This window comes from Hemicordylus capensis, chromosome 5 (assembly GCF_027244095.1).
Source record: "Hemicordylus capensis ecotype Gifberg chromosome 5, rHemCap1.1.pri, whole genome shotgun sequence".
NCBI classification, from domain to species: Eukaryota; Metazoa; Chordata; class Lepidosauria; order Squamata; family Cordylidae; genus Hemicordylus; species Hemicordylus capensis.
This window is the reverse complement of record NC_069661.1, coordinates 172,416,176-172,438,950: the sequence shown is the minus strand read 5'-3', so window position 1 is coordinate 172,438,950 and position 22,775 is coordinate 172,416,176. Positions and strand designations below refer to the sequence as shown.

The window sequence follows — 22,775 nt, the reverse complement described above, 5'->3', positions numbered from 1 at the left end:
AGGTTCTGTATCAAATTTTGATGTGTTGCATCTACCATAGCTAGGGAGGCACAAATTTGAATCCCCCATACCACTTGCAGTTGGAGCAGTTGTCTACATCTCAATGAATACTTTAAGAACCGAACTCTTCATCTGCTCTATGTATACTGCTCCCTGAGTTCCAGAAAGGCTTGAGGCATTAATGTAAGTTTTGCTAGCAATTCCTTTAGACTGCCATTTGTCTGTGAACTTCAAGCAGTAATGCAGGTCTTGACAAATTTTCTTTGGGTCTAGGAGCCAGCCCCAAAATTTAGGAGCCAGACAACATACCCTTGACAAAACTACCAGACACATTGTGAGGGGGGGTGTCAATGGACTTCTTTTGATCCTCTTCACTAGTGCTCTGCCTAGCACAGAAACGAATATGCATGAGAAAAATAAAGATGTTACTAAATAAATCTGCCTCTGGCTATCCTAGTCCATATGCCACAGTTAAGTTTCTAGGTGCCAGGGTTCCCTGGCCAGGGTCAAAAGCCTCCTGGATATATGCGGACAAAAACTGGATTAGGTTCTAACAGATGGTAAGGAGTTCAGCACACTTAGTGTTAGAAGGCTTCACCTCCGTAGGAACATAGGGAGCTGCCTTATACTGAGTCAGACCATTGGTCCATCTAGCTCTGTATTGTATACACAGTAAATGGCAGTGGCTTCTCCAAGGTTGCAGGCAGGAGCCATATCTCAGTAGGGCCTATCTCAGCCCTATCTTGGAGATGTCAGGGAAGGCACTTGGAGCTTTCTGCATAAAAGCACACAGGTGCATGTGTGGGACCTTTATTTACTCTAGTACAAATTGGCAGTAAGAAAAACTTTTGTGGACTTATTTGCAAGACTGATTTAATTTGACATAGGGCATTTTGGTCTTTCTCTGTGTTACAGAACATGGACCCCCCCACCCCCAGATTCATTTGTGAATCATCACTATCATTTGGCATATGTACAGACATAAAGTAAATGTAATGTCTTCTTAAAATATATGTTGATTAAGTTCTCTTGGAAACTTGGGCCTTTTTTTTTTTGCAGTGGCACAAAAAACCGAGAAAATATAGTTGTAGAAGAATGACCCCATGGAGGTTTTTTTCGCAGCATATTTCTATGGCCATGTTCACAAGAACAGTGTCTTCAGTTTAGCAAACCCTTAATGCAGGGTTTCTTAACCTTCAGCCCCTCGCTGTTGTTGGACTACAACTCCCAGAATCCCCAGCTACAAAGGCCATGTCTAGGGATTCTGTGAGTTGTAGTCCAACAACATCTGGGGGCCCAAGAAACCCTGCCTTAATGCATTTAAACTCCTGTACTGTTTTTACTAAGGCCTAATTCATACAAGTGTGGCATCTGCCACTTTCCATGGCTGAATTCCAAATGTTCAGGTAACATTTTAATAGAAGATTTGTAATGGCTGGGCAGAACATGTGGGAAGTAACTATGCCTGAGCCGACAGCCCTCTAAGAGGTACAGTGCTGATGGGCTACTTCCTACTTGATCTATCCATCATGTGGTAAAGTGGCAGTCATGCCATGCTGGTGATGTATGATTTGTATTATGTGTGATAAATATTAAATCAAAGTTTTGCCTGCAAGGCTTATAATAAAGAGGGAACAGAAATGCATACCAGTGAAAGAAGTACAGCGTGCTATTGCTGAAGTGCTGGTTTCTGTAAGGCCAGCTACAGTCTTTGGGAAGCCAAAGCATCCTCTGTTTGCAGGAGACAGGAGGAGCCATTTTGTGTCCCATTTCTTTTTTAAAAATTGACTTTCTCACGATTTTTTGTGGTTTAGGGGGGCACTGCATCCTTTGGGGGCATTCCTGGGTGCATGGTATTCCTGGACATATGGAGACCCCACGGCACATGCCAAAGTAAGGATTTTTGCCACCAGCATGGAACCTAACCCCCCTTTTCCCCATAGGAATAATGCCTCATTACTCATGGTTCTGTTACTCATGGTAGTAGGTGAGGAATGGAACCACCACAAGTAACTAGGTTCTCCTGTACTCATTAACCTTACATAAGCATTACAAATGGGACTCTGCCCTTCTGCATAATCCCGACAGCAGTATTTTGCTCAATTTCCATTTATATGAATATGACCTAATTATTCTCTTCCCTTGAACCACTAGAAAAATATGCCGAAATTGCAAGTGTGGCCAAGAGGAACATGACGTTGCCACGAGTAATGAGGACGATCGTAAAGTGGGCAAGCTTTTTGAGGATACAAAATATACAACTCTCATTGCAAAACTGAAATCGGATGGGATCCCTATGTACAAGCGCAATGTAATGATACTGACTAATCCAGTGGCGGCCAAGAAGAATGTGTCCATTAATACTGTGACTTACGAATGGGCACCTCCTGTTCAAAATCAAACGCTGGTGAGATGTCATGATATGGTGTTGAGGGCTTTTAGAAAAACAAGAAGGGACAGGGCAAATTAGGAATTATAGATCATTCAGGATCAGGGTCTCCCCCCCCCTTTTTTTTTGGTAGTAGAATAACTGTAAACAGAATTATAAGACTCGCTTGTTATAAGCCACAATTTCCACTGAAAACGTAAATACAGTGGAGTAGGATCTGACTTCCATCTCCTCTTGCAAGTCTTTGAGTGCTATAAAATAGCTAAGTACTGGATGGCCAGCAGAGGGAAAGAGGGGTGTTTGGGGAAGCAAGAATGGTGCGTTGGGAAAGAGGTGGTGTTTAATAACTAGGATTAAGCATTGCATTAGGGATCACCACCACTTAGGATGATTTATGGATTTCCAAATGAGTCATTCTCAAATGACATCCAGAAATGGGACATACTGTTGGAAAACCTGCACAATTTATATCATTGTTTAAACACTAAGAAAAACACTTGGACTTGCACATTTCTGTTACTGTATATGGTCAGAATGAATTCAGAGTTGTCATGCAAAAGAAAAGCTCCCTTTCGGTTTATTAACGGCTCATCTAGATGAGATAGCCGGATAGCCTTGTGGGGCTTTATTTTAATGTTTCAATCTTGAGTCAAGTTTATGTACTGTCAGGCTGTGTGATCTAAAGCAGAAGGTTACAGAGTTGGGTGCAGCTTGTATTTGTAAGAGGTTGTCAGAACTTAGGAAAAACCTAGTGTACAATTGCAAAGACATTTCAGGGGTGGTTTTGTGTGTGTGTTTTAAATTATGTTGTGCCTTTTTTCAAATTTAGTTTAGCTTATTTAAACAGCCTTAGTTAATCAGCACACAGTGTGTTCTTTCCTTGGCAAAGAAGCAAAGCTTATTCAATCTGAAAGCTCTTGCGTTATAAGCATCTGAAGATATTTGGAGTTATCTAAACCTTGTTAGAGCTGTTACTTCACTGGAGTAAATATGCTTTTATGTTGTAGGGCTTCTATGTCTGCAATTAGCTTCTGTCCCACTGTGAATCAGTACTAGCTGTATTCCTCTGCTTCCACCTTGCGCACCTAGGTGTCCGTTCCAATTGAACAATAACTACTTCTGCTAAGTGCTGCTGATCTGCTTTTAAGTTGCCTGCCTTTTTTTTTTTTTGTTTAAAAAGCTGGATTCCTTGGAGCATCCAATAACTAATTCTGGCAATCCCTCCTGGCTTTTTAGGCAAGACACTATATGCAGATGCTTCCGAAAGAGAAACAGCCTGTGGCTGGCTCAGAAGGCGCTCAGTACAGAAAGAAGCAGTTGGCAAAGCAGCTGCCTGCTCATGATCAGGATCCTTCCAAATGCCACGAGCTGACTCCTAATGAGGTGAAGCAGATGGAGCAATTTGTGAAGAAATACAAGAACGAGGCACTCGGTGTGGGAGATGTCAAGCTTCCCAGCGAAGTGGAAGTGAAAGCTGGTGAGAAGAGTGTCCCAAGCAATGAAGAGAGGGGCACTTCGGCCCCAGTGGGAGCCATGGAAGAGAAGCTGGCTGGTCAAAAAGGATCCCAGTATGTAAGTGTGTGTGTGTACCTCTATGTTTATATATAGCAAACTGTAAAGTGGCGCAAAACTACAGGTAAGGGAGAGAAGTACAGCGTCTCTATTCTTCGTATGTCTTCTTTTGATTTCGGTGTCCTTTCTGCATTTTTAGTGCATTATTAAGCATTTTGGTTTTTAACTCTCAAAAGCTGCGGTGTGTTTTGCAAACCAAAATTAATGAAAACACTTCTGGGTTTTCAGTTGACTTTTATAAAATGTAACATGCTTGAAGGTAACTAGTGGGAGAAAAAAAGAACATGGTCTGTTTCTTTCTATTAATCATGCTTGCCAATTGTACAACTGTTATCAAAACCTTACTATAATATGCCATGTTTTGTAGCCGCATTGAGATCAATATTTTACTTTCTGGAGGCAGCTGGTATGCTATATTTAAATGACTGTTGGTTCTCAGAAGAAATATGGTAGTGTTGTGGTTTTCCTTTCAAGGTGAAAACTGATGAATCCTTGCAGGAAAGTAAACCTCTTAGATGAAGATGCTATGAGCAAAACCAAAGAAACGCAATCTTGTGTCCTTCTCCTCACCCTCACAACTGATTTCAGTGGGGAAAGGACTCTGCGTGAAATCAGAATTAGAAAGCAAAAGGCAGAGGCCTTTTGGCTTCATTTTCTGTCAACTTAAAGGAAGAACTGGGAAATGTATCTATTGCGGAGGGAAATGTTTTTTTAAAAATTAGTAGTCAAGATCCATAGAGCTGCAAAACTATCAGCCCCAGAGAGTTTAGAATTGTCTGTCATTAGCAGCAATGCTCCCTACCTCTTGTCCCAAGTGTCATGGTTGAACTGTTCTGTTATTGTCTGTACATCATTTTGAAGCAAAGGGATTTCAGTAGCTACTTGGATTAGAAAGAAGGATATTTGTTTTCATGGTATAACTATGAAGAATGGAAGCTGACAAAAAGAAGCACATGTCATGTAGATCCAGCACTTAAACTGTTTGTGGTGAGGTATCCTGCTGCGGTATGAATCAAAATTCTATAACTGAGATAACATGTTAAGGTCATTCATATGACCAAAACCCCTGGGGCTAGGGAGGGCCTTCCTACCTTCCCCCACATGACTGGTGCCGCTCCTGGGCTCCACAGCACTGCGTGCCCACACAAGCACTCCATGGGTGGTGAGGTTTAGGGGACAATGCAGGCTGGGTCTTCCTGTATCCCACAACACACTGCACGAGGAGTGCAGTTCACTGGGGGATTTCCCCGCTTCTGGGCGCTCTTGCCACCCAGCTCTTTGGACCCTCAGGCTGCCGGCAGCCTGAGCATCCACACACAGGTGATGAGGGAGGGGTTCACGTGTGTGCCTTCCTCCCTCCCTTTTAGCCTGGGTTTCAAACCCAGTTAGGACTGTGATAGCCTGGGTAGATCTGATTGTGAGAATGACCCCAGTATCATTGTTCTGTAACCATTCCACCAATTTGGTGCAAGTCTGGTGAAACTCTGTTTAAATTCTTCTTGCTCTGTGCTAAATGGTGTCCTATCATTATCCTTTCCTGCTCCCAAGGCGGGAGTCATGATGATTCTCTATTCTTATTTGGCAGCAATAATGCTTGTTTACTCACAGTATCCGATCTCCCTTCACTTGATTGTATGGCAGTTGTGTGTAGTGCGGGGCATGAATTTCTCTTAGATAATGAGCACTAGTGTTGCTAATAGTTTGTGATATTGAAATAAGACGTTGCTTCATGTGGGATGTAGGGTATTAAGTCTTTTCCCTCTTTCTTGTTGCTGTCAATTCTAGATTCTGTGTGACTCTTTGTGGGGAAGAGGCCAGTTCTACTAGGAAAACAGGTTCATGCCAAAAGGCTGTCATCTATTGAGTAGTTGACATTGACCTGCATAGGAACTTGGGAAACTACCTTCTACAGAGTCAGACCATTGGTCCATCTAGCTCAGTATTGTCTATATTGACTGGTAGGTTTCCGGCAGAAGTCTTTCCCAACTCTACCTGGAGATGCCAGGGATTGGACCTGATACCTTCTGCGTGTAAATGCTTTTGTACATTTCAGAAACGCCCTTTACAAGCATACTTTTTCCCATCGAGAAAGCCTAATGTAACGCTCCGATTTCCTTGTAGTCCTGTTTCCGATGCAAGCTGAACATGAAAGAAGGAGATCCAGCTGTCTATGCCGAGCGTGCTGGGTATGACAAACTCTGGCATCCTGCTTGTTTTGTCTGTTGCACCTGCAGCGAGCTCCTAGTAGACATGATCTACTTCTGGAAGAATGGAAAGCTTTACTGTGGAAGGCACTACTGTGACAGTGAGAAACCCCGCTGTGCTGGATGTGATGAGGTAAGCAAGATTTCCCCCTTCCTAGGATTCTTCCATGCATATCCTTCCTAAAAGAATCACCTTAACGGATCAGTTTAGGGATCTGTTTAGTCCAGCTTTCTGTATCTAACAATGGCTAACCAGAAGCTTCTGGTAAGCTCACAATGGTGATGGCTCTTCTCTGTTAGTCCTAAGCACCGGATATAAAAGACTAAGCCTCAGAACAAGGCAGTTCCACTTAGCTGTCATTTCTAATAGCCACCCACAAGCCATGAATGTATTTAGTCCTTTTTTTAAAAAAAAAGAAAAGAGCCATCTAAGCCATTCCCACAACATGGCTTTTAATTCTGTAAGCTATTCTTATGTGAAGTACTACTTCTTTCCCCACACTGTACCAAACTGAAGTCAAGCAGTCTAACTAGCTGACCCCAGGTTCTCTTATGTGTACACATATGGCTGTGGGTCAGATGCTCCTCTTGCAAATGTGTTACTGTGGATGCTTCATGAGACTTTGCAGAGAACTTTAGTCTGCCATTGATTTTCAATTTCTGTTAAACCTCAAAGGCCTGAAATATTGGATTTTTAAAACAAACAAATCCTTTTTTTAAAGTGCTTAATCCCAGCTTAGCCAAAACATAACCTGAATAAAAAGTTCTTCTTTCAACGTCATTATTGTCAGGCTTTTAAAGTATCTGCAGTTTAGGGAATTTGATAGTTGTGAATCAGTTACCACCAAGGGAGTTGTACAAAGAAGAATACAAAGGCCTCTCTACAGGCGTTGCTATCTGGATGTTAGTGCCTGGATGCTCAGTTTAAAGACATGCTCTTGGTCATCTTGGGGAATTTTAGTGGGAAAGTATATGAACCTCTCGATTTAAATGGTATGCATGTTTGCACAACAGGAACAAATCGGAAAGCCCAAAGTTTGCAATCAAGTCAGGTTGACCACCATACAGTAGGAAGTATTCAACAATATTTTGAAAATGTGCCATAATTCAAGCCTACTGTTTGATGAATGGGCCAGTCTAGTGTGAATCACCATACATTGACATCTCCCTCCCACTACCATGCCTCAGTGTGGCTTTGCCCAGCCTTGTAATTAAATTCTCAAAATGTAGCTGCTGACTTTACTTGCCTGTTTCCAGAGGTGGCGAAGCTTAATTTCTTGGTGACAGGGCCTTTCTCTCTCTCTCTCTCTTGCTATGCTTCAGCAGATTCAACAGTGCTTGAAATGCTGATAGAGATCCTGACACCATCTTCTTCTTCTTTTTTAGACTAAGATGAGTCAGGAAATGGCCCTGTGCTGTGATGCTGGGCAATTTCCTGCCTTACCCTAGAGTAAAAAAGATGGCAACCTGCAGCAGCTAGCTAGGCAGCACTGCCTGGAGAGGTGCTGTGGGAAAGGCTTATAAAAAGGGGGAAGATGGAGAAACGTCCTGCCACTCAACTTGAAGTAAGTTCAAGTTGTTAGATTCAAGGGGTTAGAGACAAGATGACTTTGTCATGTCATGAGCCATGGAAGAGACTGTAATGCAGAGATGACTCGAGGCCCCCAGATGAGCCAATGAATCTTTTCTGCCTCAACTGGATGTACCACAGACCTTAGCCACGTGTGGCATACTTGCTACAGAGTATGCTATGGAGGGTCATACATAATGTCCCCCACCCCACAACAGATGATGTGGCTCACTCCTGATTCAATTACGTATTGTGAAATGTATTTTTATAGAGAGATAGAGGTCTGTTACCAATATTCAGTACTTTTTAAAGAGCTCCCTCAAAGGGGCTGGAAGGGTTAAAAAGAACATGCTGACATTGCAGCAGAATTCAGCCACTTCTTAAAACTAGAACTTTTCCTTTATAAAGTGTGCTAGAAACACATACCTATGTGATGTAGATTAATGTGCACCTGCTACCTTTTGTCTTTCTCCCAAAGCTTATATTCAGCAATGAGTACACCCAAGCAGAGGGTCAAAGCTGGCATCTGAAGCACTTCTGCTGCTTTGACTGTGACTGCGTGTTGGCTGGGGAGATCTACGTCATGGTAAATGAAAAGCCTGTCTGCAAACCGTGCTATGTGAAGAACCATGCTGTGGTAAGAGAACCTCCTATTTCTAATAGCTATGTAAAGTTACTTGTACACAAACGTTTTCCCATATCTTGCCTAAAGCAGTGGTTTACCAAAGGCCCAGTCGATTAAAAAAACAGAGATTCTGTTGATTCAGAGATTGGTGTAAAGACTCTTCGCACGTGTCAAACACAAGCTCCAAGAGAGTAAAGGTAAAGTGTGCCACCGAGCTGGAGTCGTAGGGGCAAATAAATCACATCTTGTTGAAGTTAAATTGCAGGATTTTACTCAGGATTGATCTGATTTAAATCACTGTTTAAATCATTCACAGGTCTCAATTTTTAATGATTTAAATTACTAGCCGGGAAGATTCTATTTCATCATCATTTTCTAGTAAAAGTACATTCTTGTTGTCTGATCTAATATAACCTTAATGCATATTCAGAGATGTAGGTTTCATTTTTAGAAGGTAGGTACACACTTCTCATAATGCTGCTTCATTTGGGCAACCAGGCCTTGCTTTTCATTGTTGCACAGTTTTGCATTTCGCGCACATGCCTTTCTTACTTACAGGTAGAGGAACTTCATTTAAAACATTCCCAAATGAGGTTTCTTTTATGGCCTGCTGCCATGACAAGTGTTTCCCTTCTACAATGGAGGATTTACATGGAAAATGTTTCCTCAGGACTGCATGAATATGTTCTGTTGACTTTTGGTTTCACTCTCGATTCTCTTCCCATCCCCATCCCATGCATTTAGATCCAGACTCTGCTTCCTTGCTCAGATCTATTCCATCCCCCCAAATCCTCTTTGTACTTTTTGAGAAGCGGGGAGCAAGGGCTTGACTGTGTCTCTGTCTGTGTGTGGTGCTGCATGTACACCACCTGCAGAATAGATCAGATCTGTTATCTCTCATCCCCATATACACATGTTCATAGATATAATTAGAAGTTAGAATTAATATTCATGATGCTATATTTGACCTAGGTTCTTTGTGAATTTTCTTTAAAATTACACTAAATCAAAACTGATTTAAAAAATTTTGTTGAGGGGGAAATTCATTGATTCTTATTAACTCTGATTTTATTGTATACAAGTGGAGTGGTGCTTTGGGGCATTGACTGCAGTCCTCTTTAGACTCTTTTTAAAAAAACAGGAACAATGTACAACACCCTGATAATGCACCCTGAAGCCTTGTCTCTACACTGATGCACTCAGAAACTCCACCTTCCTGTTGCCAAAAGTTACAGCACTTGTCTGCAGAGATGAGCACTGTACTAATGGACAGATTCCTTCCATAATTAGAAGGTGGAGCATGGGGGCAGGACTCCAGGATGCGTCGCGAGGATGTTGTACATGAGTACAGCATCCCTACTTTACAAAATGCTACCTGTTCTGTGTGCAGGACCTGTGAAACAGTGGCACTGAGGAGTCTCAATGCATGGATGAGACGGTGCTGGGAGGAGAGGTCTAGATTTGTTAGGCACAGGGGATATATTTGGGGGCAAGCAAAGCCTATACAAAAAGGATGGGCAACACTTGAACCAAGATGGAACCAGACTGCCAGCACTTAAAATCAAAAAGGGTGCAGAGCAGCTTTTAAAATGAAGCCTGGGGGATTGCTGGCAGGAACTGGGTGGTATCTGGTCCAGCAAACAAAATCCCCTGAGGGTGCAAACATTTCAGATAAATCAGAAGGTAACAGAGTAGAACCAGGAGTAGAGCAGATAGATACACATGACAGCTAGTCAAAAAGGGTAAGTGACAGTAAGGGAGAAAGCAGATGCCAGCGCCAGGTAAGAGATTTGGTGTACAGGTGTTTACAAATGCCAGAAGCATCTGAGCCAAGATGGGTGAGTTGGAGTGCTTGGTTGCTAATGAAAACATAGATATAGTGGGCATAACAAAAAGCTGGTGGAATGGTGAAAACCAGTAGGACACTGTTAATCCTGGATACAGATTCTTCAGAAAGGACAGGGAGGGGAGAATTGGGGGGTGGATTAGCATGGTATATTAAATAAGGGATAGAATCCAAAAATTTAGAAAGCCTAAGAAGACCAGAGTCCTCCATAAAATAATTATAGGTGACAATATGAGGGCTGAAAGGAAATGTGTTACTAGGGATGTGCTGTTGCCCTCCAGATCAAAATGCTGAGAGTGATCTGGAGTTGCAGAAGCAAATCAGAGAGGCATCAAAGAGAGAGATTGCTGAATGGGTGACTTCAACTGCCCACACATAGACTGGGTAAATTCGCATTCAGGTAATGAGAGAGGCCACATTTCTAGACATGCTAAATGACTGTGCCTTAGAACAGTTAATCCTGGAACCAACCAGAGAAACAGCAGCCTTGAACTTAATCTTGAGTGGTTCCCAGGACCTGGTGCAAGATGCCAGAGTTGCAGAAGCACTGGAGAGCAGTGATCATAGTGTGATCCAATTCAATATATATGTGAGTGGACAATTGTCAAGGAAATCCAACACAGATGTGTTGGACTTCAGAAGATGAAACTTCTCAAAAATGAGGGGACTGGTAAAAGGGAAGTTGAAAGGGAAAGTCAGGAGGGTCAAATCACTCCAGAAAGCATGGAACTTATTCAAAACCACAATAATAGAAGCTCAGTTGGAATGTACACTGAGGAGGAGGAAAGGTACTACCAAGTTCAGGAGGATGTCAGTATCGCTAACAGTCTTCCGTTTAAGGTGTGCACGTGCACATGTACACAAGTTTTTTGATGCCCACTCAGTTAATTTTAGATCCCGCTCAGAGTTTGAAAAGCATATAGCTAGAAGTGTCAAAAACGTCTTTAAATATATCAGAACAGAAGCAGGAAATCTCTCAGGGAGGCGGTCAGACCCTTAGACCATGTGAGCGTGAAAGGGATTATTAAGAAGGATAAGGAGATTGCAGAGAAGCTGAATGAGTGTTTTTGCAGCAGAGGGTACTGATCAGTTACCCGCTCCAGAACTGAGATTCTCAGGCTTGAAGGCTGAAGAACTGGGCCAATTTGAGCTGACAAGGGAAGATGATCTAAACTGTCCTGAAAAACTAAGAAATAACAAATCGCCAGGGCCAGGTGGCATCCCCTCGGGAGTTCTGAAGGAACTCTTGGGTGACAAATGTGAAATTGCTGATCTCCTAGCAAAAATATGTAACTTGTCCCTTCAATCAGGCTCTGTACCAGAAGACTGGAAATTAGCTAATGTAAGTCCAGATTTCAAAAATGTATCCAGGGGAAATCCGGAAAATTACAGTCCGGTCACCTTAACTTTGGTGCTGGGTAAATTGATAGAAAGCATATTTAAGGACAAAATTGTTGAACATATAGGAGAACAAGCCTTGATGAAGGAGAACCAGCATAGCTTCTGCAACGGCAAGTCTTGCCTCACTAAACTTTTGGAGTTTTCAGATATCCCCTGCTAACTAGACAAAGAGGCACCAAAGGTTCTTGAGTAAATCTAGCAGTCATGGGATAAGGAGACAGGTTCATGTGTGGATTGATTATTCGTTGAAGGACAGGAAACAGAGGGTTGGAATAAATGGACAGTCTTCACAATGGAGGGAAGTAAGAAGTGGGGTCCCCCAGGGATCTGTACTGGGATCAGTGCTTTTTAATTTATTCATAAATGATCTAGAAGTTGGGGTAAGCAGTGAGGTGGCCAAATGTTGTGGATGACACCAAACTATTTAGGGTAGTGAGATCCAAAAAAGATTGCTAGGAGCTCCAAAAGGATCTCTCCAAACTGGAAGAGTGGACAACAAAATAGCAAATGCTCAATGTTAGGCTGTCTAAAGTGATGCATATTGGGGCAAAAAAACCACCAACTGCATATATTCTGATGGGGTCTGAGCTGTTGCTGACTAACCAGAAGAGACATGGTTGACGGGTCATTGAAAGTGTCAACACATTGTGCAGCAGCTATGAAAAAGACAAATTCCATGCTAGGGATAATTAGGAAGGGGTTTGAAAATAAACCAGCTAATATTATAATGCCCTTATTCAAATCTTTGGTGTGGCCACATTTGGAGTACTGTGTGCAGTTCACCATACCTCAAAAAGGATATGATAGAACTAGAGAAGGTACAAAAGAGGGCAACCAAGAATATCAGGGGCCTGGAGCACCTTGCTTACAAGCCAAGACTACAGCATCTGGGGCTTCTTAGTTTGGAAAAAAGGCAGCTAGGGGAAATATGATCAAGGTGTACAAAATTATGCATGAAATAAAGTGGACAAAGAAATTTTTCTCCCTCTCTCATAACACTAGAACCAAGGGTCATCCCATGAAACTGAAGGCTGAGAATTTTAGGACCAACAAAAGGAAGGGCTTTTCTCACACCATGTGTAATCTATAGAATTCTCTGCCATTTAATGTGGTTATGGCCACTAGCTTTGATGGCTTTAAAAAGGGCTTAGACAGATTCACGGAGGAGAGGTTTTTTATTTTTATTTTTACATTTCATATCCCACTCTTCCTCAAAGGAGCCCAGAGCAGTGTACTACATACTTAGATTTCTCCTCACAACAACCTGCGAAGTAGGCTAGGCTGAGAGAGAAGTGACCAGCCCAGAGTCACCCAGCTAGTATCATGGCTGAATGGGGATTTGAACTTGGGTCTCCCCGGTCCTCGTCCAGTACTCTAGCCACTACACCACGCTAGCTTATTGTTTATCACTGGCTGGTGCCTATAGGCCACCTCTAGCCTCAGAGGCTAAATGCCTCTAAATCCCAGTATCAGGAGAGCGACAGCAACAGAGGGCATGGCCTCACCTCTTGCCTCTCAGGGACATCTGGTGGACCACTGTGTGAAACAGGATGCTGGACTTAACTGGGCCTTGGACCTGATCCAACAGGGCTGCTGTTATGTAAATAACATGTGAAGAAGGCTTGTGGAGGGATTAGAAGTGTAAGAGAGTGTTAAAAGGATTGGAAACAGAAAATTAAGCAATTCTGACAAGACTGTCTAGCCTACAAAGCCATCTCCTATATTATAAAGTAATTAAACTGCTAGTAAATACATTGTTTCATTGGTTGACATGCTGAGCAAAATTTCTCAGGGTAGTCCCATTGAAATCAAAAGGATGACTTTGAGTGATTTTGCTCGGTATGCCAGCCATTTTGTTTAATCGCAGGTTCACCCAACGAGTTTTATTTTGCTCTAAGATACAAATTTAGACAAGTAGATCCACTAATATCTTACTAATTGTAATGTAGATTCAGTTAGAAATATATTCTTCCAGCAATTTGTTAACAAGGAAAATGTAAAAGCAGCTGGAGTTATCACCTGCAAAGTGCTCCAGGTGGCTTAAGAAGGTGAATGGTCTTCTGCTGAAGACTGAATACAAAACCAGATGGTGGAGCTTGGTGACAGTTACTCTTTAAAATGGGAACTATTATATAGAGTCCCTCAGGGCTCCATTCTGTCACCAATGCTTTTTAATATTTACATGAAACCACTGGGTGAGGTCATCAGGAGATTTGGTGCAGGGTGTTATCAATATGCTGATGACACCCAAATCTATTTCTCCTTATCATCATCATCATCATCATCATCATGAAATGGCATTTACTCCCTAAATGTCTGCCTACAGGCAGTAATGGGCTGGATAAGGAATAACAAATTGAAGCTGAATCCAAGCAAGACGGAGGTGCTCATTGTGGGGGATCGGAATTTAAGGGATGAGTTAGATCTCCCTGTGCTGGATGGGGTTACACTCCCCCAGAAGGAACAGGTATGCAGCAGTATCTCAGGTGGAGGCTATGGCCGAGAGCGCTTTCTATCAGCTTCGGCTTATTCAACAGCTGCGTCCATTCCTTGAATCTCAAAACAGTGGTGTTTCAGCTGGTAACCTCCAGGCTTGACCACTGCAATGTGCTCTATGTGGAGCTGCCTTTGTACGTAGTTCAGAAACTTCAGTTAGTTCATAATGTGGCAATCAGATTGGTCTCTGGGGCAACCCATAGGGACCATATTATGCCTGTCTTTTAACAGCTGCACTGGCTGCCGATATGTTTCTGGGCAAAATACAAAGTGCTGGTTATTACCTTTAAAGCTCTGAATGGCTTGGGTCCGGGTTACCTTAGAGAGCGCCTTCTTGGGTATGGTCCTCATTGCTTGTTGAGGTCATCTGGAGAGGTCTGTCTCCAGTTACCTCCGGTACGTCTGGTGGCGACTCGGAACAAGGCCTTTTCTGTAGCTGCTCCTGGTCTATGGAATGCACTCCTGGCAGATATCCACAGTTTAGGCTCACTGTAGGCCTTTAAGAGAGCCCTAAAAACCTATTTGTTTGCCCTGGCCTTCCAAGGCTTGTAAAGTGTTGTTGAATGGTTTTAATCATTCTTGAATTGTTTTTATATTGTTTTTAGCATTGTGTTTGAATTGTGGGTTTTATGTCTTTTAAAAAAGTTGTCGTACACTGCCCAGAGCCTCTGGATGGGGCAGTTTATAAATGTAATAAATAATAATAAATAAATAAATATTCATTCACCTTGCATTTGACCTGCTAAACCTTTCTGTAGGACGAGGGAATGAATTCTCAAGATAGTGTTTGGCTTTAAGTGTTCTGGCTAAGTTGGAAATCTACTTGTAGAGCAAGATTATATGCATTGTATGAGCTTGGGCAAAAACCAGCGAGAAGGGAGAAACAGTCTTTGTTAGAAAACCATGTATTGAAATGGGCCTAAAATATTTGGGGTATGAAACCCTACCTCTTTCAGGGGCAGCTTTCCTTATTTAACTCTTAGAATCATGTCACCTCTGCTGTCTCCTAGACTGACCTTTCTGTTTTTGGTATTTTACTGTATTGTGCAGCAGCTTGGGGTTCTTGTGAAGGGCCCTGAGTGCCACCTTTTAGAGGGGAGGGGGTGCATTATATGTAAAATATATATACTGTAAATAATACAGATTGAAAAAGGAAGAGCTAGTCTGTATGTAAAAAGGCTTATCTACAGTCCACATCAATTAGCCCAAAGTTAATGACTTCCTCAGTTTCCTGGATTTTCTTTGTTCTACAGGATGTTTTTTTTAGTACACTTGTGTTTCAGAAAACAAAGAAGAAAGCTGCTTAGTAGGTTTCAAAGTATTTTTACTGTTTGGTTTTCCTCAACTTTGTGTCTGTTTGGTTTGCTTTTTGTTTTTTAGCTGTAACGCTTAAATTGTAACTCCTTTCCCATCAATTATGCTATTATCAAATGTGGCAGTTTGTTACCCGCTTTGTTTTGACCATTCTCTGAAATGAACTGTCTAGAAATGCTTCCTTGTATTTCTTCAGTGTGTCTTTTTATAAGGAACTTACTGGTGCATTGCACTGAATTAACCAAAGATGAAAATAGAGAGGAAGCACAGTCTAATGGTTTTCAGAAAAGCTACTTGGCTGGTGGTGATATAGAAGTGCTGGGTTTTCTGAGATGCTTTGAGATTCTTTGATTGCATTAACCTTATAACCTTAATGGCCAACAAGGCTAGTGAATTTATACTGCTTGCATAAGTTGGTTAAAGACCTAGAATGTTCATTGTCTTAGTCTTGATTAAATAATAAGCTATCTGACTAACTAGCCACACAACAGCAACAGCCAAGCACTTCTGACAGAGCAATATATGCACTTTAAGCGGATGAATGAAGCATTTCAGTGACCTGGTACTCATAAACAGAAGAGATTAACTTCTGAGTTAGCTAAATTGCTGCAGATGGGAGCTCACATGATTGAATGATTCCCCCATGCAAAGAATTCTCTGCATACAGAATCTGTTGGTAAGAGGGGCTCTAACTAGTCATCCTAGTTTCCTATGAACAGGATTTAGTTTTTGTGTGCAAGATATTCATCCATCTGAGCCCTCATATGCTGTCAGGACTTGGAAGTCATTTTCAAAATTAGTCCAATAAGCAAATGAGCAAGTAATTTAATTAATGAAAGGTTATGTTGGTAATATTGGGCACTCATTTAAGCAGCATGGACAAATGATACTTTGCATATTATGCATGCAGTGTCATACTCCCTCCCAACAAGGGAAGGTTCATTCCCCAGCCATTTTGCCTATCTAGATTGACTTCAGAAGCAAATACAGAGCAGGACCAATATACAGGCGAAATAAAGAACAGCATTGGCTGTCAATCTCAGCTTTTGAAGCTGATCACAAGATTAAATGTGCATGGCAGATGTATAAAGACAAGAATGCAAGCTACAAATCCAGCAGTTTACAAATCCTTGTAAACTTCCTCTAGTTGTTCACTCTATTCAGTTTCCTACAAGCTACTTCAAAGCGACATGCATAGATCCAGTGGGTTGCAAAGCACATAGGACAAAAACTGGAGAATCGTGCAGCTAGTTTCAGGTGTCTGCTAGGACTCTGGGTTCTAGAAGTCACACAGTAAGTGGCAGTTTTACATTTGGAATAATTTTTTTAAATGGCAGTTTGCTATATGCCCTGCTAAGCATTAGGGATGTGCGTGGAACTGGTGGGGGGATGCAGCTTTAAGACGGGGGTACGTTCCCCCCCCCCCGTTCCCCCCGCTGTCGGTCTGTTTTCTAGACGCCCATCGGGGTGGCAGTATACCTCCCTTCCACCCCTTTCGCTACATTTTATGTATGTATCCAGAAGTAGCGGATGCGCCTAAGTGTAATGTCCACATGCATGCAGGCACATTCTCTACTTCTGGGTACATCGGGAAAATGTAGTGAACGGGGCGGCAGGGAGGTACACTGCCACCCCAATGGGCATTTAGAAAACCAAGCACCGGTGGGGGAAACACGACCGGGGGGTGGGGAGTGCATCCTCCCCGCCCTTAAAGCTGCATACCCCGCTGTCGAACAGGTTCGGAGGCCCATAAAGGGCCTCGGAACCAGTTCCGTGCACATCCCTACTAAGCATGAATCAGAAGCATCTCTCTTGAGTCGTGACCTAACTCTAGAACGCACTGACTTAATACCAGTGGGGCCATTATGGTAAGTGATGCTATGGCTCCCACCCTAACACAATCCTGTGTTGAACATGTAAAGACTTCACTGTCTCCTAATACTGGAAATAAATCATTTGGTTTTCTTGTTTACTCACTAGGTCTGCCAAGGTTGCCACAATGCTATTGACCCAGAAGTTCAACGTGTGAGCTACAACAACTTCAACTGGCATGCTTCAACAGAGTGCTTTCTGTGTTCCTGTTGCAGCAAGTGTCTCATTGGCCAGAAGTTTATGCCAGTAGAAGGGATGGTCTTCTGTTCAGTAGAATGTAAGAAAAAGATGATGTCCTAATTGGAAGGAGACCCAGATGAAACAGAGCTTCTTTCAAAGTCCTCTGCTTTTCTACTGTAAAGATATGGTGTTCGCCAATTTTTAACACAATTGAAAGTATTAAATGGCAAATTCCAAAGATTTTTTTTTACTTTACTAACTTGATTGCTTGTTGTTTTTAGTACTACTTCAATTACTTGTTGCAAAACCTTTTTCAAGTGTAGGAGGCTCGATATTCATCATGTATTTTGAAGACTCCATGAACCTTACAATCTTTATTTTCATGGTACAAATTAGAATAAAATATTAGCTGGGTACAATTTAGCCTCAAATACAGGGCAAAGCATACTGTTGACAGCCCTACATTATATATGTCTTACTGAACTGTACCACTTCAAATTGGAGCAAGGGTTAATTCAGTGCTCCCATTAAAAATCTCCCTACATCTTAAAAACTAGCATGTCAGGAAGTATGCTGACCTGGAACCTTCTCACTTAGTGCTATTTTTCTACATGTGGAGAGTTTGGTGTTGTTGTTTTTTTAAGGTGTGAATTGGCACTCTATTTGAATCTCCAACTGCTATCTGAACAGAACAATATGAACCTAAGGTTCATTGTATCAGCCCATTGCTTATGAACAGTGATGATTTATAATGAGGTGGAAGCCTTTTTACTTTCATCGAGCACTTGGGCAAAAAGTCCTAAAGGCGGTGGTTCAGCCTTTGATATTTGCCTACAAGCACTTTCGGTCTTCATTAGACTGTATACAAAGCTAAAAAAAAAATCTGAATTTGTGTTTGGAGTGGGACTAGCTGCTTATTAAATGTAAGTTATGTCAGAATCCAAAAACCTCTTTCTGTCTGGCTTCTCCCAGTAAGGTTGTTGCTTAGTGAGGTCAGTCAGCTGACCCCTCAGCTGAGTTATTGTCAGTTGTCCACAATAATAGGCAATGGGGAATGTTTTTATTTGCAAATACCCCTTCATACGAATGATTTTAATACAGGTGAGCAGTATCCAAGAGGCTGGCAGATGGTTTCCACTCCCTGTAAATAATCACTTCCTGCACAGTTTTTGAAATGGGTGTCATATTGTGAGCATGGGGCCCTTCTCTTTATCTCCCTCAAGAGCCTCAGTATGGAGGGGGTTTGTTTCCACCCTGGTGGTAGTTATCGAGGACAGCTTGTTCATATGCTCCTCACCTGAGCCAAAGTGGTGCTTTCCCCACATCTCTTCTCTCCTCCTTTGCTCCCTAAATAGCACTGTGCATCCCCAGCAATCTCGTATGAGATTTCCAGCTTCCCCCATGGCTGTGTCCTGATCCCTTGAAAGCTCTTGTGGACTTGCTATTTCTTGGCTCTCCTACCTTGCCTCTCGGCAAGCTGCAAGAAGGCCTAACCCCCCACCATCATTGTGTTGCACACTAGAAGTGGACTCCGTAGTCAAGTGCTCCATCCTCCTGGCAGATTTGAGCCTGACCAATAGGGTTTTGCAATTCAGCCCCTACTTCCTGCTTCATGGAATGTGGGTTGCATTGTTTGGAATGCAGTAAGACTTGGAAGTCTTACTTGGCCTACTTGCCTCCCATTCAGATGCAACCAGGGCAGACCCTGCTTAGCTATGGGGACAAGTCATGCTTGCTACCACATCTTGCCATAGAATCAGCTGTAAAATAAATACAAAAAAATTGCTAAAACTGTTACAAATTATATCTGGCATAGATATCTCTGCTGTCAGAAATTGTGTTGTGTTCTGGAGGGTGCAAATTAATTTCAGCACTAGTTTTTCTTAATATACTCCCAAATCAGCACACTGCTGGGGTTTTAGAGGTCTGGCAATATATTGAGTAACTGAGGAAGTAGAATAGTGGCATGCTGGTACTTTAACCATGAATGTAAGAAGGTACATGGCAAATGAATGCAAAAGCTGTTGGCTTTGTAAACTATGCAAACTTTCAGTTCCACTCTTCTGAGACTAAAAGGTCCTGTATACCTATATTACTATTAATCCTCTCAAATAAAACTTTTGAAAACCATTTTCTGTCTTTTAAACTGAATGTTTGATTTTTGCCTTGGTCATTGTAATAATTGTGTTATTCCACTAGGGGGTGATAGCTTCAAAGTAAAAAACAATCTGAGTAATTCTTAACTTTCAGCATGCAGATGTGAAGAAAGCTGTGCCATAGTTTAAGCACTTAGTGGTGAAACTGTGTAAAGGAGTCTAATAACATTTTTGCTCCTTGGATGAATACAAATAGATCCGTTCTTGGAGGTTTGCATTCAAAACACTCCTTATTTGTGGGTTAGCTTACATGCTGCATTAATGGTGTTAATTCATGGCTGTGAGTCAGTGGCTCGAAAATATGCCTTAAGAAATGCATGTGTGTTGTGGATTTCCCATGTTCTTCTGTGACTGCAGGAAAGCACACCACTGGGATAATATTGTGCATATGCAGATTGTTTTTCTTAAAGAGGTAGGTGTGTGTGTGTGTGTATAATATCTCTCTCTCTCCCTCTCCCTCTAATACCACTACTTTAAAAGACATGTTTTTACCCAGTTAGAAGAATCTAGAAGTTCCTATGCATGTGTGTTGTCACAATGTGGAATTTAGATTGTCCCCAGTGAAGAAGAATCCATTGAAACTGGAAATACTTTACTGAGTCTGACTCAAATTGAGAGAGAGTCATGTTCTCTAATAAGAGCTGAAAGTTACCTAGGAGGCCCTCTAGTCTAACCCACTGCTTAATACAGGAAATGCTACAGCATCTATGACAGATGGCCCTATCCAGTCTCTAGTCTGAAAACCTGTAGAGAAGCAGAGCCCATCACTGCACAAAGCAGACTATTTGGAAATTCTTCCTGATCTTCCAAACTGCTTCCTTATCATTTCAACCCATTGGTTCTAGCCCTGCCCTCAAAAACAACAGAGAATCACTTGTTGAAAGGATGCTATATTTGACACTTAGCATCACATCAAGGAGGAATTCTGAGGGAAACATCCTTGTTATAAAAGCTTTGTCTTTGTTAATCCTTGTTGCCTTTTATGTATGTATTAGTGTGTATGTTTTCTGTTAAGATGTTTCTATAATTTTTTGTACATTTTGGGATATTTATACTTTTTAAAACATTTCTTCTAACCTGCAAATTTTCAAACATTAAATGTTCTTATCATTTCACTTTGCATGAATCCAGACTTCATGTTGCTATTTAAGAAACTCCAGCATTATCTTCAGAGTAATAGTCCAGTATTGGTTCAGTACTTCAGAGTATTGGTTCATGTTCTACACCTTCAAATCAGATATTGTGCACAAATTCTGTTCGGCAGCATTCATCATCCATCTGGTTTCCTTTTTCCACTGTCTTAATCTGTTCCTGCAGCCATGCCTTTCATCAGGGTAGTGTCCAGTTTTCTCTGTTCATCGAAAATACTGTGAATATATTTTATCCACATACTTTCCCTTTTTAAATTTTTAACTCCAATGCATACTTTGTATCTGTGGTAGAGATTATAAGGGTCAAAATACAATGAGTTTAAAAGTGTAGCTTGGCCTTGCACGTTCCCTTTTAGCCTACTTCCCTTAAGGAAAGTAAGCTTATGAGATCACCTGGCTGTGTGTATCCGTCCATTCTCCCATCCCCCCAACCTGCCATCAACTTAGCAGTGCCTGGACCAAGGGCATGGGGACAATAGAGCAGGGAGGAACAAGCATCCCTCAGCCGCCAGGGCCTGGGAGAGCTGCCAGATTAGTTCTTACCAGAGCAACTTGTTTTTAGTTTAATAGCAGCCATGGAGGGAGGGAAAGGCCAGGATTGGAAATCCAGCATACAGGAGGACCTTCAACCTTTTCCCATGCCACTGGAGTCCTAACAAAAATCACACCCCTGAAGTTTCTGTTATAAGAGAAGCTTCCAGTGGTGTCATCCCATCTAGGGGTGTGCATGGAACCACTTTGGCTGGATCAGTTCAAATCTGAACCGGATTTGAACTAACCCTGTCCAGTTCCAGATCTGGTAGAATCATGTCCAGTCCTCTTTGGCTGCCAAACCGGTTCATGGGCCAGTTCAGGGGATAACAGTCTAAATGGGAATCCAGCAATATTCCCTTTTACATGTAAATGGACATTCCCTTACTAAACTGGGGGTGGGTGGGTGTACCTTATCGGAGGTGGTGGGTAGGCGTGTGTCCGAACCGGTCCGGCGGCCATTCTACAGAATGGCCGAACTGCCGGACCGGTTCTGCCCTGGTTGGTCCGGGTCCGGGTGGGGGGGTATTGCTTTAAGGGCGGGGGGGGCTTGTTTACCCCTCCCGCACCTCTTTGCCCCCGCCAGTGGCCGTAATCTACTGTAAAATTGGGGCGCTGGAAACCAGCCGCCCCAGCCGCCGCCGCTTCCGCCGCCCCCCCCGCGAGCAAATTAGAGGGAAAAAAGGCTACTGCCTACAAGGAAGGGCTACTGCCGCCCTGCCGCCCCCCCACCCGCCACCCGCCACCCCCCCACGAGTGCTCACCAAGTTAGAAGAATTTAGAGAGGAACTCGCGAACAGAGCTCCTCTCTTATCGAAGCCTCCGGCCCAACTGGGGCCTTGGACGCGTGCGCACGCGCGCTAGAGCTCTTTATCCACTAGAGCTTTTGCCGGAGGCCCGGTCTACCCGCCGGGAGGACCTCCTCCAAACCCCCCCCCCACTGGCCTCCTGAAGAAAAGCCTGGGCCAGGTATGGTAAAGCAGTTGAGCTGGCAGCTTGGTAAAGGAGGGTAAGCTCACTTGGTGCCCTGTCAAGGATAGAGAGCAGCAGAGCTGGCAGCCATGCTGGTTGGGTAAGGATTCTTGCCACCCCCTACCATCCTGAACAGGTTTGCCTGAACTGGGCCTGGTTCGATCACAGACCCAACTGCCCCTGGTTCTGTCCGCAATCAAGTCCTCAAACTGGCCCCAGTTCAGGACGAACTGCTCATGCACACCCCTAAACCCATCTAGGAACATAGGAAACAGCCATATACTGAGTCAGACCATTGGTCTATCTAGCTCAGTATTGTCTTCACAGACTGGCAGTGGCTTCTCCAAGGTTGCAGGCAGGAATCTCTCTCAGCCCTATCTTGGAGAAGCCAGGGAGGGAACCTGAACCTTTCTGCTCTTCCCAGAGCGGCTTCATCCCCTGAGGAGAATATCTTGCAGTGCTCACACATCAAGTCTCCCATTCATATACAACCAGG

General features: G+C 42.8%; 1 protein-coding gene across 1 annotated transcript in view; it reads left to right on the top strand.

Annotated features, from left to right (window-relative positions):
* The window catches only part of TES (testin LIM domain protein), a 42,679-nt gene extending 23,080 nt beyond the window's left edge, over positions 1 to 19,599 (top strand). The window contains exons 3-7 of the mRNA XM_053256966.1: positions 2,155 to 2,407; positions 3,626 to 3,961; positions 6,083 to 6,298; positions 8,214 to 8,372; positions 17,398 to 19,599. Of these exons, the coding sequence (XP_053112941.1) occupies positions 2,155 to 2,407; positions 3,626 to 3,961; positions 6,083 to 6,298; positions 8,214 to 8,372; positions 17,398 to 17,589 (1,156 nt within the window). The 3' untranslated portion in view covers positions 17,590 to 19,599. The remainder of the gene's footprint in view (positions 1 to 2,154; positions 2,408 to 3,625; positions 3,962 to 6,082; positions 6,299 to 8,213; positions 8,373 to 17,397) is intronic.
* The last annotated feature ends 3,176 nt before the right edge of the window (positions 19,600 to 22,775 follow it).